The sequence below is a fragment of the Cebidichthys violaceus genome, unplaced genomic scaffold, assembly GCF_023349555.1.
Source record: "Cebidichthys violaceus isolate CVI_PGR_0920_01 unplaced genomic scaffold, fCebVio1.0.p SCAF_625, whole genome shotgun sequence".
Taxonomy (NCBI): domain Eukaryota; kingdom Metazoa; phylum Chordata; class Actinopteri; order Perciformes; family Stichaeidae; genus Cebidichthys; species Cebidichthys violaceus.
In genome coordinates, this window is record NW_027176845.1 from 1 (window position 1) to 15,000 (window position 15,000).

The following is a 15,000-nucleotide window of genomic DNA, read 5'->3' on the forward strand; positions in this document are numbered from 1 at the left end:
CGGCTTGGTTTCTTGCGTTGGTTTTAAGCAAGTGTTGAACTTTGAAATACTTGAAATCATGTCACGATATGAAAAGAGCAAACGCACGAAAACAGTGGAAATAGCTCAGAAGAGGATTTCTTTTTTTCCATTTAACTTCAACCTTCAATCATCGGCAGCTTTTCTTTTCCCCCCATTATTCACATGAATGACTAAAGGGGTTCCTCCAGATTCAGTCTCGTCTTTAAGGGTTCTGTAAAAAGACGTCAAAATATCATCTCCAGCAGGAAGTGTGCAAAGCTGCCCGTGCAGACGCTCTGTCAGCACCTGAGACGGCACAGTCGCTCTCTCCGACTTAACCTTCTTTTCATCTCGTTCCAGAAACAGGAGGCTTCCACAGACAGTAAGCAAATATAAGCCAATTGCTTTTCACTTTGGTAGGAGGGGGCAACTCAAAAGGGTTTGTGTAAATGGAGTTCTGTGCCGACGCGGTAGAAAAATGACTCTGTCAACTGCGGTGCATCACCCAGAGCATCAAAAGGGCCGGCCTGCCGAGACGTACTGCAGCAGGGCCTGAGGCTACGGCCTTCCCTCAAGGGGCGACTCCTCTCCCGGCCCTGCTTGACACGGAGATATAATCTGTATCCCGGGGAGAAACAGAGGAGCAAGCACATTTTGTTTTCCCAATAAGACCTTGGCATAAAGTCAAACAAACATGTTTGAATGCATGAGTTCCACTTGGACTCCCTTTGCACCGAGGAGATAATGTGCAGGCGCTCGCCGAAGATAAATATCGAGGTTACATAGGATAACAAAGTAAATGGGGGGAAAAAAAAAAAAAAGGGAAACGCTAGAAAGTGAATCACCGCACTGAGGCATATACTGTAAATTTAGAAACCTCGTGGAGCGTACAGAGCGGGAGAACGAGGCCCAGAGGACCGGGAGTCTGAACTTGCATAGTCCTGGCTTTCTGCTGCCGAGGCGTCCCGGGGGCTAGAACACAAACGGACGTAGAACAGGTCACCCACTCGAGCCTTTAGGGGACGCCCCCAGCATTTCTTAGCAATTACAGCCCCAATGCATGAAAAAGTAAAGGCGAGAGAGAGAGAGAGAGAGAGAGAAAGAGAGAGAGAGAGAGAGAGAGAAAGAGAGAGAGAGAAAAAATAGCAAGAAGGGAGGGAAATAGAGGCACAGAAGCAGCACAAGGCCTCGTTACATAACTAAAACTCCTGTCCAAATCCCACACCACAGGGACTATTAAAAAATGTCTCAGTATAGAGGCTGGAAAGGAGAGCAAAGCAGTGTGGTGTACAAGTGGACAGGCAGGAAGGGAAGGAGAGGAGAGGATCTGGATGGAGAGGGTGGATGAGTAATGATGAAAACAACTGTACAGTATCGGCATCACAATGAATGACTATTTATAATGCTCTCTCAGTTCATTCAGGGAGACGGCACTGTTGCCAGAGGGGTGGGGGGGTGGGGACACACATTTGATATTTTTCCAGTGCGGCGATGGACTCTTGACAGTCTCGCGCCTCGTCTCCTCATCTAATCACTTCTCATCTTGACACTTCAATGAACTCGGAGACGATACCACTCCTCAGTGTTCACTGATGAGCAGCGCGTATTCAAAGCAACGGGTCACCCGACTAATGAGAACCTAGACAAGGTCGTCCGCACCTGCATACATACAGAGTGAAGACCCCGCGGATCTCAAAAGCGTGGGGCGTCAGTTCCTTTGTGGGGTTTACAAAAGCGCAACATGAAACTTCAAAGTTATTTTGATATCGGAAACCATACGTGGAATAGTAATTTCGGTGACTTGCGAAACCTTTGATGTTTTCAATGTAATGAGAATCTGAAAAATATTCCACCGGCGCCGTTCAAACGCCCCCTGTGGTGCTGATTCTGTTCCTTCAAGAGAAACCTGTCCGCTACACGACAAACCCCCCCCCCCCCCCCCACCACCATCTACTTTGGGGGGTAACGTGAGCAAATGACTCAGTTTGGCCAAGATAATCGTATACATCTGCACTACTATATTGTACTAAATGGTATATCATCTTCCCTTTCAGAAAGAAAAAAAAAAATCACTATTATGATATTTAGGGAACATTGCAGTGTTTTTGCCAATATTTGAACATGAACAAAAAGGTTGTATTCCAGATAGACGTTGTGCACAATCTCTACAAGGATGCTGGTGAGAATGATATCATCCTAACCTTTGACTCCAGAACTGAAAAAAATAATCACAAAATGACAATTCGGTCTAATTCTCAGGTGATGGAGGTTGTAGAATGGAGACACTGTCTGCCTAGTCATTGGACTGAACAGAGAAGAAAAAGCTGTGCTCCATTTTCAAACAAAAGACCTTTACTATAATGTGTTGAAGCCTAAACTGCTGTTACATCTAACCTTATTCTTTTCCGACAGCGACGTTTGAGGTAAACTAGACCGAGAGCCAACTTTGTACCACCCAGGAACATGAATGAGCTCCTCTCACGCACACGGTCAAGGTAAAGGTTACCGAATGCTGAGTTGCAGCAGGACAGAATTTAAACGAGGGAATAAATAAAGAGAGGCCAATGTGCATTTCAGTGGAGGGTTGGCGGCACAAAGTCAGACAAAAAGTAAGCGCCTGGTTCTGAAATCCAATGATATAACACTGTCGGAGGAAAAGTGCAACCCCAGAGATCAAATCGGCACCATCCTCGGCCCTAAAATATCAAACCGCCGCCTCCACTTTTCACGCCGTTACCCGTTTAGTGTAAATTTGCAGCGACTAAAAGTATATAATCTTTGGAGATTGCTACCGCTCTTACCTTGACAATTGTACAAAGCAACGTTCTCCTTAGTCCCGACTTCTCACAGAGGAGGCAGAAACAAAAACAGAGCTGAAAATGATTCATTGAAATTGAATCGGAGTAAAGTGTGTTCCTCGGGACGTCGAGCCCCGACAATGACGAGGAGACGCTGCCAAGAAAACAACAATACAAACTCACTACATGACCTTATAATCTAGTGCTCGAGAAGACAAATAGACCTTTATCTACAGCCAAATCCAATTAAAGTGGAAACGGGACAGACGCCCGAGACACATTTGTACCTACAGATTCAATCTGAACTGCTTTTCAGGAGCAACAATGGATTATTTCTTTATTTGATTGCAACAATTATTGGAACGATCGGCTTTCCACCTGCCAGACATTTTGACCGTCGGTGCAATTTTCCACACCCCATCTGAAGAAGGAGCGCAGATCCTGAGCCAGAAACACTTACTTTCTTGGTGAGGCAGAGGAAAGGAAAAAAAAGAAAAAAAAAAGAAGCTTTGCTGCATCCACATTATCAGTTTGGTCAACGGATCCCTAGACGAGACTCGGCTAGACCGTCTCCTGCACGCTCAAGGTCTTGCACCTGTCCCCTTTTTTCTGAACACATAAGCAAATACCCCTGGCCCAGGAAAGGGAACCCATGAATCTTTAGAAATACACAAACTGCTCACGCCCATTCATTACAGCAGCACCCCAGGGGTTCCCCCTCCTGCCCATTTGTCTCCGTGGTGTCAGGGCCCGCGGGCTTTCCTACGTTCAGCACAGCGTAGAGTCTCACCTTGCCGGCCTCCACAGGTCCAGAAAGGAGAAACGGCAGTGATGAAGCTAAACCACCAGCAAGAGCGGCCAAGGCCTCGGCTGAAGCGCGGCCGAGTGCCTGTGAGCACAAGAAGTCAATGATTGGCATATATACGCCCCTTTAAAAAAAAAAAAAAAAAGAGCCTGCAGTGCGTGAATACTGTTGAAGAAAATCATCATATAATTTAGAATTAAACTAAAGCCACGGCCTGATTTTGATATCTCAATCCAGTTGAATAAACAAATGTTTCTTAGAAAATATGCGTGCCAGCATATGATTGATTCGGCCGACTGATCTGATTGGTGGAAAGTGACTTAAGGGGGGGTGAATTAGACTATAAGGGTAAGCTGTAATAACTGATACGTTGGATTTCGTTGAATGTTGCCTTGTGCTCATTAAAACACTTCCCGCTGGTTGCTACTCCAAGAACTCCGTCTCTTCTCTTCATTTTCGCTTCTGCAATACACTGTGTAGGTAGAGCCGCCTCTGATTGAAGGACGACCCGCTCCAATCACTGAGCCACAGTCGCCCCCAGGATGTGAGACCACAATCAGCCTCTGTAGTGGCACAGAGCACAGCTTCCATTAATATATGGAGTCCAGTTTGCATCGGGTTTACTGGTTCATTTCCAAAACGAGTATGTGCTTACAGAAAAGGAAAATACAACCATCTAGTCCAGGTGTATTTTATGTGCATGAACAAAACATACCGGTGACATTAGCCTGATGTTATTGCAAGATCTTGAACCCGACTGTGGAGAGTCGGATGACAACACGAGGGGCAGTTGATCAAAGGCAGTGGTGAGATTAAAAACTTTAACATTTCACATATTTAATATTCCAGACGTTTCACCAAACATCACCAGCCACACAAACTGTGATCGCCTCCTTAAATTAACCTATATTGCCAAAAATCCATCCGTCTGGATAACAGGATACATAAAGATTCATTGTTAGTTAAGTGCAGTTGAATCCTATTATTGAATCCTCATTTATTGTTGGGCCCCTATTGACCCATGGAGGCCCTTGGATCACCTTGCCTCGGGAGAGCCTACCGGGGAGCGGTTGCCTTGACAACACAGCACCACCAAAATGAGGGGAAATCTGAAATCGAATAAAAAAACAAAACAAAAAAACGTGAAAATGAAGTTGAACAGACGGCGTGTACAAGACTGTAAACGCGTACCCCAAATAAACAGATGTTACAAGGACTCAGCATGACAGCGACATCCATATTTAATTGCAGACGGATGAGTCATCATTCACAGGGCTGTCAGAGTTTGAGTTATCACGAAGCGCTTGATGGCAAAGAAACTGTCAAAAGTAGTTACCTTCGAGAAAAGGACCGAAAACACAAGCAAACTAATTTATAAGTGTCACACTGAGCGAGAACATAATGCATGTTAACTGTGCTGCACAACGACAAAAACAAAGTTCAGCGTCGCACAACATTCAGACCGACTTCAAAGAAGACGATTTATGGAACGTATTATACGGTTACAGTATATTTACTCGAAGAAGGTAGTATATGTGTATCATGTGTTTGCCTATTGAATGTATTAAACTAAAAAAGGTATAGTGTTGAGCCGTGAGGGAAAAGACGGGGACCTTTTGAGACGAGCTGTTCAGATAATAATTCAGATATTATGGTTCGCTCCAGATGAGGAGGGGCGGACCAGGACAACAGAGGACAGTCGAGAGGGGACACTGTCCAAATCCAGGAGGGGACAGTTCAGCCAATCACACAGCTGATATTGGACTATCGATGGTGTACTTCAGCTAGTAATTGTTTAGCTTCCGTTTGTCATTAAAATACTTTTTGATTGTAAGCCGGAACCAGCTGATTTTTTGGGCTCTGCTGACTAAAGATGCAGCAGCAGGAGACATGCGGCCTCCCTTTGTCTCAGAGAGAGTTGAGACTCCTAACACTTGTCAAAAAAGGATGGAAACCAGCCCAGGACCCCAGAGAAGGTCCTGTTGACGGACTACAATCACACTCATTTTGAGCCGTGTTGCGTGACGACAGCAAGAGCAAACTATTCCTGAGAAACGAGCGAGATGCAGAGCAGTTATCGGCCGATCTCATTCTAGCAAGTGCAAAATCAATTATATACGCATTATAATCCAATTTCTCACTTAACTAGAACTGTGTAATCAGCTTAATAAAAAAAAAAAAAACAGGTGGGAGAATTTAATCATCAAGTGACTCCACTCCAGTTGAAAGCTTGATCAATAGTTTTCCCCGTTTCAAATAGGTTAGGGGATGTCAGATGCAAGAAAATAACTTGCTAGACCCCCCCCCCCCCCCCCGGGGGAAATCGGCAGATTAACCCGGCAGAAGTACTTCTTTCACCGCCGTGCCACACGCCTCACTAAATGAAACGCTGCAGTTCAGACGGCTAAAGAGCCACAAGGTCCCGCGGGGCCGCTCCTGCCGTTGCAGTGTATCGACTGGGAGTTTGAGGCAGGAATGGGGTGAGGCATCATCGGCGACCTTTGACACTCCCCGCCTCAATTAACAGAGTCGCGGCGTTTCCAAAAGATCCATTGATGTATTGCAACAGCTAAAAGTGCCAGCTGCACGAGATAAGGGAGGGTAGGGGAGGGGAGGGGGATCGCAGGCAAACTGGCATCAATATCTCCAAGCAGCGCTGACAAAATAAAATAAAGTAAAACTCACCTTTCCTTACCATTTAAAGACGGGTTTAATCCTTCCCCGGCACACTACGGGCAACAGATGCAGCGCTCGGCAGAAGCGAGATGTTATCGCATGAAAGACGGGGCGGCGCAGCCTTACTGATGTTCTGCTTTAATACAACATGAAAGTCCGGTTCGCACGGGGGAGTCTGTTGCACACCTGGGCAAAACCCGAGGAGATAGAGGGCATTGTGTGCCGGTGTTTGACTAAATCCACTAAACGGAGAGCAAAAAAAAAAAAAGAAAAAAGGATTGTCTACATATGTTGGTTTAGCTTTAAACTGGCACAGGTTAGGATCAGGGACAGTAATAGATTATATATTAAAACAGACTTCTGACAGGGAACCCCAGTATGAATCGTAAAACAGACAACTTGATTACAATCATATTTATTCTCACAAAAAAAAAAAGGAAACAATTACAGAACAGTTAATTGCATTGGAAATGTAAAAAAACCCCAAAAAACCCCACCTTGTTTCTACTTAAATAGACTACAGTACCTCCTCCCCCCCCCCCCCCCAGGTCTGTGCATGCCTGTGTGTGCTTATGTTCGCAAGTTATGCGAGGGACGGAGCACAAAAGAGCGGGAGAGTAAGCGCTCTTATCGGGGACGTGCAGGTCCAGCCTCGCTGGTTTGAGCGCGCGGCGGGAAGAAGTGAAAAGAGTGCGAGCTGCCGAGCTGCCGGCAGAACCACGCGACCAGCCCAACGGCTGCAGACAGACGCAGAGAGGATCTCTTTTGTCGCTTACTGACCCGCTCTCTGCTCCGCTTCCCAAAATAACAAAAAAAGAAAACATGTCCTTTATGTTCACCGACAAAAAATAAAATAAAATAACCACCAATCATTTGTCAAAGAAAGGGTGAACGGTCACAAGTACTTTAAGGACAATTCATTCAGGGGAGGGAGGGGGGGACTAAATACATCGCTTTGTGAGCAACATTTAGAGCTGACTATACAGAAACAAAAGGAAACTTAGCAAAAGCAATAATAATACTACTTTGCATGAGACGCTGAGGTCTTACTGAGCAGCCAGCTTCCTTATGTTCATGATCAGCCTCTTGCTGTAGTCCTTGTGGTCGACGGGCTTCACGTCCATCACGGTGGCCTTGATCCTGGACTCGTCCTGAGAGACGATTAGAAAAGGAGTTTAGATGACGCGACAGCACCAGTGCAGTGAGGGAGAATTTAAAAAAAGAGGAAGCAAACTATTTCTTCTCGCCGTAGAAATAATCAGATTCCTGTTGGCATGTGACGCTTGCACAGTTCACATCGTGTGTAATATCAGCTTGTATTGTACGAGTCTGCTTGGAGTCGACGTAGATGAGACCCGATGGTACGTCACACATGCTGACAGACTACCTAACCAGAGCCGGATTTTGAATCGGTTGAGCTGGCGTCTCAAAACACACATTCTACAGAATTTAACGCGGGGAAAAGGCGCTCGGGTAATTTAGATTTGGTGTCATCGCACAAGTTCGCCCAGCAGAGCATCACTTTGACTTCCATCATTCAGATGTATGGTTCACAAAAAAAAAAAAGAAAAGAAAAAAAGAGCGGTAGTTTTTGAAGCCATAACCACCTCCACAGCTGTCTAGACACAGGAAGGTCATTTCTACCAGAGCCATTATTCTCTGCATTTAAACAGAGGTTACACTCATTTCCTCTCCATTAATCCTCTGTAGCTCAAGTGGGTGAAATGTAAATCATCTCCCTTTGGACCGCTGCCCACTTTCTTCCAGAACGGCCCGCTATAATCTCTTTGCTAGTTTTATATGACGCAAGGGAAATATTACAAAAAATATTAGGATTTTCGTCATTATAGTTTGATGTAAAGTGGAATAAATCCTCCACGTAGATAAATGAACAGGGTAGTAAAACGCCGGTCATGCATCGTACACGACGAAGAGGTCACCTTCGGCTTCTAGGTTGGGTTTAACAACGACAAACCGCTTTAAACCCTCGGTGCTGTGCAGTCGTGTGGATTCATCTTTGACGATATCTTCAGAGCAGTGGAGCTGGTGACCTCTCTCTCTCTCTCTCTCTCTCTCTCTCTCTCTCTCTCTCTCTCTCTCTCTCTCTCTCTCTCTCTCTCTCTCTCTCTCTCTCTCTCTCTCTCTCTGAAAAGAGACGTTTAGCTCCGACGCAAACGCAGCACTCAATGCTAATCCTAAGACCCACACCTCCCTGTCTGATCAGCCACTTTCACACATTACAGCTGAAACACACGAGATCGTTAATGGAGCACGATGCTGTTCAATAATTCAATAATAGCGAGGTTTCCATCTTCCCACCGATGTGAATCTGTAAGCAGCCAACGTCACACAGTTGGAACATGTGGTTCTCTTACGCGGCGCCAGAAGTGCAACCGATCTTTAAAAAGGAGTGGAAAACCAGCAGCGCTCCCTCTACTGTCGGCCCAGAGTAACGCAACGAGACTCCATCTACGGATCATCTACGCTCACGTCTCGTAAGACGGGCGGGATTTATAAAATATTAGCAGGCTTGCAGTGCTACAGTGAAAAGCCTTGAATGTCCAATATCAGCTCCGCCATCGGTGTCCTCGCTTCTGAGAAACCTGAATCAGTCGCAGCGTCTGGACGCGGTCCACGGGGGACAACGAGACGTAACAACAGCGCGGCGGCAAGCGGACATTTCTAATGTCGGGCAAGTAAAAGATGTAAGGCTGTCCACGAGTCGAGGACCGCGTGGTAATATTCAAAAAAGGTATAGAAATAATATAATGACGCAATTCATCCACTGACATTTTCAAGAGTGACAACTCAATTGCCTACGTGTGATATTAAAATAATGAATGTTTTCAAGGCCAAAACACAACTTTGATATTGATTTGTGTGAAAAATAACAACATTACACGTCACACTTATGAACCAGCTTCACGCCACACCTGTTTTGATAAGCGCGCCGTAATTAATCATAGAATGTAGAACTATATTAATAAGCGGCGCCTCATATTACCCCCTGAAAAGGCCTCATGCTCAATTTATGTGAGGATTTTGATGCTAAAATGACATTAATTAAACTTGAATGTTGTTTTGATCCCCACACAGGAGACCCTCCTCCTTCAGCAGCGGCTCGGTTTTGCTCATTAGGAACGTCACGCTCATTTGGGTTCTAGTTCAGTGTGATGCTGAGCGACAAAACGACAGGGGATCACAATACGGCCATTTTCCTTTTGATGCTAAAAAAAAAAAAAAAAAAAAAAAAGTCCAAGAAATCTTGATCATTCTTTACAACAATGACATTCGTTCTCCTCTCTATAATGTAGAGACAGTAATCAAGTTGTTCTCTGTACGTAGTTATATGTAATATACTGTATAAGGGTGCAACTTAAAATCTTTATTACATTTTTTTTTCCAATTAATAATAGATTAATCGTCTAGAAAACGTCCAAAAATTGTGAAAAGTTTGTCATATTTTGACATTTGCTGGTTTTGTATGACCAACAATCGTTGGTCATAAATATTCAATGAGATAAAACGTCATTTGTAACAGTTAGAACGAGTGTTCTAGCTTAAAAAAAACAACACACAGGTTCTAGCTGTGTTCATTTGCTTTCTGTGTAATCTCATTCTCGCCGCGCTGCGGCGCGATGAACGGGTGTCATTCACTTCCTTTGTCCGACATCAAGCGCGTGAGACAATGACAATACGGGAGAGCGGCGCACAGCGGCCGGCTTGTAAGCATCGAGGGGAAGAAAACAAAAGTGAAGGGGGGGGGGGGGGGGGGGGTCTGCAGGTGTCTCTGCTGAAGGAATAGGAGTGTGCAGGCAGCAGCCTGGTAGAGGTGCCACGGGCGGTGAGGACGGCGAGCTGAATGTGACAGACACAGAGGCCTCTTCTGTGCTTTGGAGGCGGATGAGCCTCTGGCTCGGCTCCACGCTTCCTGCTCAGAGTCCCAGCCCAATCAATTCTTTTATGCGCGACCCCCCCTCCCCCCTCAAAACAAACCTCTATCTGTGTGGCCTTCCGGAAATAGTGACCGCGACTAATCTGTGCGTGCGCCGCTCACAAAGCCGCCGAAAACGAGCGGCAATCTCGGACAAACACTGTTTTTTTTTTGGGGGGGGGGGGGGGGGGGTTTAAGAGAGAGAGATGGCTGGCAGTCAAAATGAAAGCAGTTCTGTTAATGAATGGGAAAACTATCAAGGAGGGAAAACACAAAACGACTAAAACATAAAAGGACCTGTTTATGTGCTGCGTTTTCAGTCTACCGCAGAATGATGGTGGTTCAGGGGATTGAGGCTGCGTATCCCCCCCGTCTTATAAACAGCCATATTTTTTTCCTGTAACGGCACCAAACCCGTAGGCATTATATCAGACGAGTGCCATCCCCGCTTTACTCACGTTATACGTTTCTAGCTTCACTCTGCTGCGGAAGACAAAAGTGTTGAAGTTGGCTTGTTGGAAAATCTCGTCAAACGCAGCTTCGTTCTGAAACGAGAGAAAAAAAACAAACATTTGATAGGCTCAATTTCAAGAGGTACACATTCTTTTTAATCGAATGTCAGTTTCATCACAGTTTCGATTGCAAAACGCCTGACAGCTGAATACCGAAAAACAACTCAATTACTTCGAAAACTGTGATTTTCTAAGTAATTGTGGCTGGAAGAGACAAAGCACGCCGTCTTTTACACAAATGTGTCCATGCAGGAGTGTGTGAGTGCGCATATCTGGGCTGGAACAAAAGCCTCTTCTCCCCCGAGGCCAGTATTATATTCAGGGAGGAAGAGTCTCACCGAGTCCTTGAGCTGCCCCAGGTAAGCTGCATTCTGGCCCAGGATGGCCTCCGCACTCTCCTGGAAGCAAGTCACCCACTGGTTGTCTGCGTAATCTGCAACGTTGGCCTGTGGGATTATATGGAAAACAAAGAGTTGAATAGGAAGAAACGCTGCATGCATGTACACGAGTATAGATCGACGTGCTTTTCATTTCGAATCATTGTCTTGTCAGAGTGGTTGCTGGATGCTGACATATAGAATGTTAAATCAACATATCCCTCTGCTCTTTGAGAAATTGCTACATCCTCTAATTAGCCGATATCCTGCTGGCAGAACCAGCAGTCGTGAGGCTCTTCTGATACATGCGGGGGGGGGGAGCGAATTCACAGTCTACGCCGCAGCTTGTGAGGAATAAGACCTCGACCGGCGTGCGGTACCCAACAAAAGCCGCTCTGTTGCCGACTAAGTGAGCTGTTGCACCTGATGTTATTTGTTCTTTCGCAATAATGTCGGTTTGCAAACGAGCCGAGAACAAAAGAGGCCCGCGTTTATCTTCTCCTCCCGTGCAACTTTCTGTAAAAAAAAAAAAAATGACTAACGCGGTACGGAAAGCTGCAGAGATTAACCCAAACATAAAAATCGGAAATTAGTAGTCATCACACTGCGGAGTTGGCTTTAAATGTTTCTAAACTTAACTGCGAAAGAGCGGATTGGGCCGATGTTGAACCAGAGGGAGCCGGGGCCGTGAGGGGAGGAAGAGAGAGAGGAGAGAGAGAGTCCCCCGGGAGACAGGAAGGACAGGAAGTGAGGCGAACAGACCGACGAGGGAGCGAGAATACGGAAGAACAGGCCTTTAAGATCTGTGCATTGGCAGAAGTGCTCGTGTGTGTGTGTGTGTGTGTGTGTGTGTGTGTGTGTGTGTGTGTGTGTGTGTGTGTGTGTGTGTGTGTGTGTATTGGGGAAGCCAGTGGTCAGTGACTCACAGAGAGGATGAGGCGGTACTTGAAGTTGGGGAACTCTTTGTCACACTTCTCACAGCGGAACATGCCGTTGTGCTGGTCAACCACTTTTTTGTTGCAGTCCTGGCTGGGACAGGCCTGGTAGAGGCAGTTCTCCTTGCGCAGGTACACTATGGTAGCTATGCAGGTGTAGTAGTCCGCCTAAAAAAAAAAAACAAACACAAAAAATACAAGCAAAACATTCAGAAACAAAAGTTCAGTGCTGAATAATGTTACCGGAATGTGCTTCTTGCTAGATGTTAAATATGTTGACTGTGGAAAAACTGGGAAATAAAAAAAACTGCATGAAATTAACATTAAGATGGCATTTTAAGGAGCGCGTAACGGAGGACGTGGAGCAACATTTGTGCAGCAGATGCAAGAGTTTTATACTCCCGACCAGAATCCTAATGGCTCTGACACAAATGCAAACTAGTAGCGGTAGCTGCTGCTGCTGCGTTTATGTGGAATCGGCAAAACCTTTTTTTGAAACAGACTGCACACACGCACACACACACACACACACACAAACACACAAACACACAAACACACAAACACACAAACAGCCTTCGGGAAAGATTCTTAGCCTGCATGGAAAACACCCAACCGAGTGACACATGGGATAGAAGCGGGTGAACGCAAGAAGCCGCTCTGGATGTGCCGCGATGACGGGACGACGGGTTTTCTGCGCGTTTGCAGACGAGGCACATTGCTTTTCCTCGCCGGGAAGGTCAGAGCCTCGTGTGCTCGACAGAGAGCTGCCGCACGCTAACGGCTAATTGTTTAGGACAGAGCCGCGCTCTCCTGCTAACCTCAGCATTGGCTGCGACAGGCTTAAAAAAAAAAAGGGCCGGATCGGGGTCAGGGAGCAGGAAAATGGCGCCACTTTACTGTAAAGCGGTGTTAGAAACCATGAACAGAAAACACTTAAATATCAATATCGTAATACAAGAGAAGATATCGTTTTTAGATTTTGGATATTATAATATAGCGTATCGACATATCGTACAGCCCAAGGGAAAACTGGTATATTTTGGAAAGTTAGAAGGCGTAGAAATAAAAATATTTCAGTGATCTGTGCAACCGGATTCATTCCTACAGTCAAGAGCAGCTTTTCTCCAAATGAATACACGATCAGCATACTCTGCTGAGTGCTACATTGAGCTTCAAAAAATTAATGTTTCCAACATTACTAAAGAAATAAAAAAAAAAAAATAAATAAAAAAAAAAGAAGCAATTTATTGACAAATATTTCCCGAAAACAACACTGAAAATCAATTATGTCCTCTCTCTTCTCCAAGCACCGACCATTGTGTTCGTATGAAAAAGGATATTCGACCCCAATTAACTTCCAGAACAGGACAATTGATATTCTGTGTCATTCTGGATCGACACGAAAAGCCCTTAAAATATGGTAAATGACAGCAACAAAATACCATTTATGAAACCCATCCTGTTCCAGCCCCGGAGCCGCTGGCAATGCTTCTTCTTTTTTTTTTTTTTTTTAATTATTGTTTTGATTTACCGAAAAAAAACCAACAACCCAGACACCAACCTCTGCTAAACGAGGCGCAATTAATCAAGTAAATCCCTCTTCAATTAGTGTGTGACTGACCAGCGCTGCCACAGAAGAACTCGTTTCCAGCCACTGCAACGGGCCTCCAACAAACGCAGTGTCAGGCCAACAAGAGGAGGGCGACCGCCTGCCGTCACAGAGGGCAAGGGAGCCGCGTGGGAACCTCAGATTGTGACACAAAGGCTTTGTGACAGGCGCAATTAATTGCAACAGACTTTGGTTAGAGGGGGGGGGGAGGAGGTTGGTTTGAGAGGTCTGACCCCCCCCCCCGCCCCATGCCCCTGTGTATGGGATGTCTCAAAGGAGCTGAACCAAAGGCCGTCCTCGAGCCCTCTGTCAGTACGGGGCCTCGTCACACGCCATGCTGAGGCGGAGCCCCGGGTCAAAGCTTTTCCCCCTCCTGAGCGGCAGGAAGCTAATGCCACGAGAAGACCTTTACCTGACGGGGTTAATCGTTTGTCAGGATTTTGGAGGTGGGTGGGGGGGGGAATAGATGGGTGCTGCTTGAGCTGCATTGTAGGGCTGTAGGTGATAGAACAGCTGAGGTGGCTACACTAAAAGAGGAACGATGGGGAAGCAATAAGCACACTGTGCCTTACTGGAGAATCCTGCAGTCAGAAAGAAGTATGTGTAGGACATCAAGACATATTTACCAAAACATATCCTACACTTACTTTAGACGTATAGATAGCGGCTACTCTGGTTAAAGCCATGTATTTTTGCATTTCTCCTCGTCTTCTCAGGAATCACGGACCCTTACATCTCATCACAGCTTCCAAAAAGACAAGGGAGCAAAAGTGTCCCCGCGTCTCTCGCCGCTTTATCGTAATTGCCTCCATCTAATAACGGTCCCAGAGTCTTATTAATGGGATACTTCCATCATACTGTGATGATTACTAATGTGCAGAGCATGTTCAGGTTAAGATCTCTGCACAGGTCACGCTCTACAGAACTTACACACTTCTGCGAGCAACATTTCCCCTCAAAAAGGTGGAAATGGGGGAAAAAAAAAAGGGGAATTAGTGAAACGCATTACTTTACTGATCCGAGGGCAGTAATTGCACTTCAGAGGGCAAAGAATAGAACCTGCGTAATCAATACCAGGGATGAATGTGACTTTCACCATAACAATACACAATACAGGAGGAGTAATGAGGACGGGATGGGATTTTTAAAGCACACGGACCTGGTGCTGCGGGGGGGATTTGTATTGTTTTTACCTTCGCGGAGCCACCAGTGACACGGCCACATTAAACCCCGAACACTCGACTAGCGGGTGGGTACTGCGCTACACTGAGAGTTCTTAATGAATGCAGGTTGGCCGTGAGCACCTTCATATGTATTAGTTTGGGATTTGGTTCGTCCTCGAATATCTTCAAAG

The 15,000-nt window shown here is 45.7% G+C and overlaps 1 protein-coding gene across 1 annotated transcript in view; it reads right to left on the reverse strand.

Moving 5' to 3' along the window:
• Positions 1 to 6,835: 6,835 nt before the first annotated feature.
• The window catches only part of LOC137890186 (replication protein A 70 kDa DNA-binding subunit-like), an 8,373-nt gene continuing 208 nt past the window's right edge, over positions 6,836 to 15,000 (reverse strand). Inside the window, exons 2-5 of the mRNA XM_068734309.1 lie at positions 12,029 to 12,205; positions 11,064 to 11,171; positions 10,672 to 10,758; positions 6,836 to 7,430 (exon numbers count right to left, since the gene is read on the reverse strand). Coding sequence (XP_068590410.1) covers positions 7,326 to 7,430; positions 10,672 to 10,758; positions 11,064 to 11,171; positions 12,029 to 12,205 — 477 coding nt within the window. The 3' untranslated portion in view covers positions 6,836 to 7,325. The remainder of the gene's footprint in view (positions 7,431 to 10,671; positions 10,759 to 11,063; positions 11,172 to 12,028; positions 12,206 to 15,000) is intronic.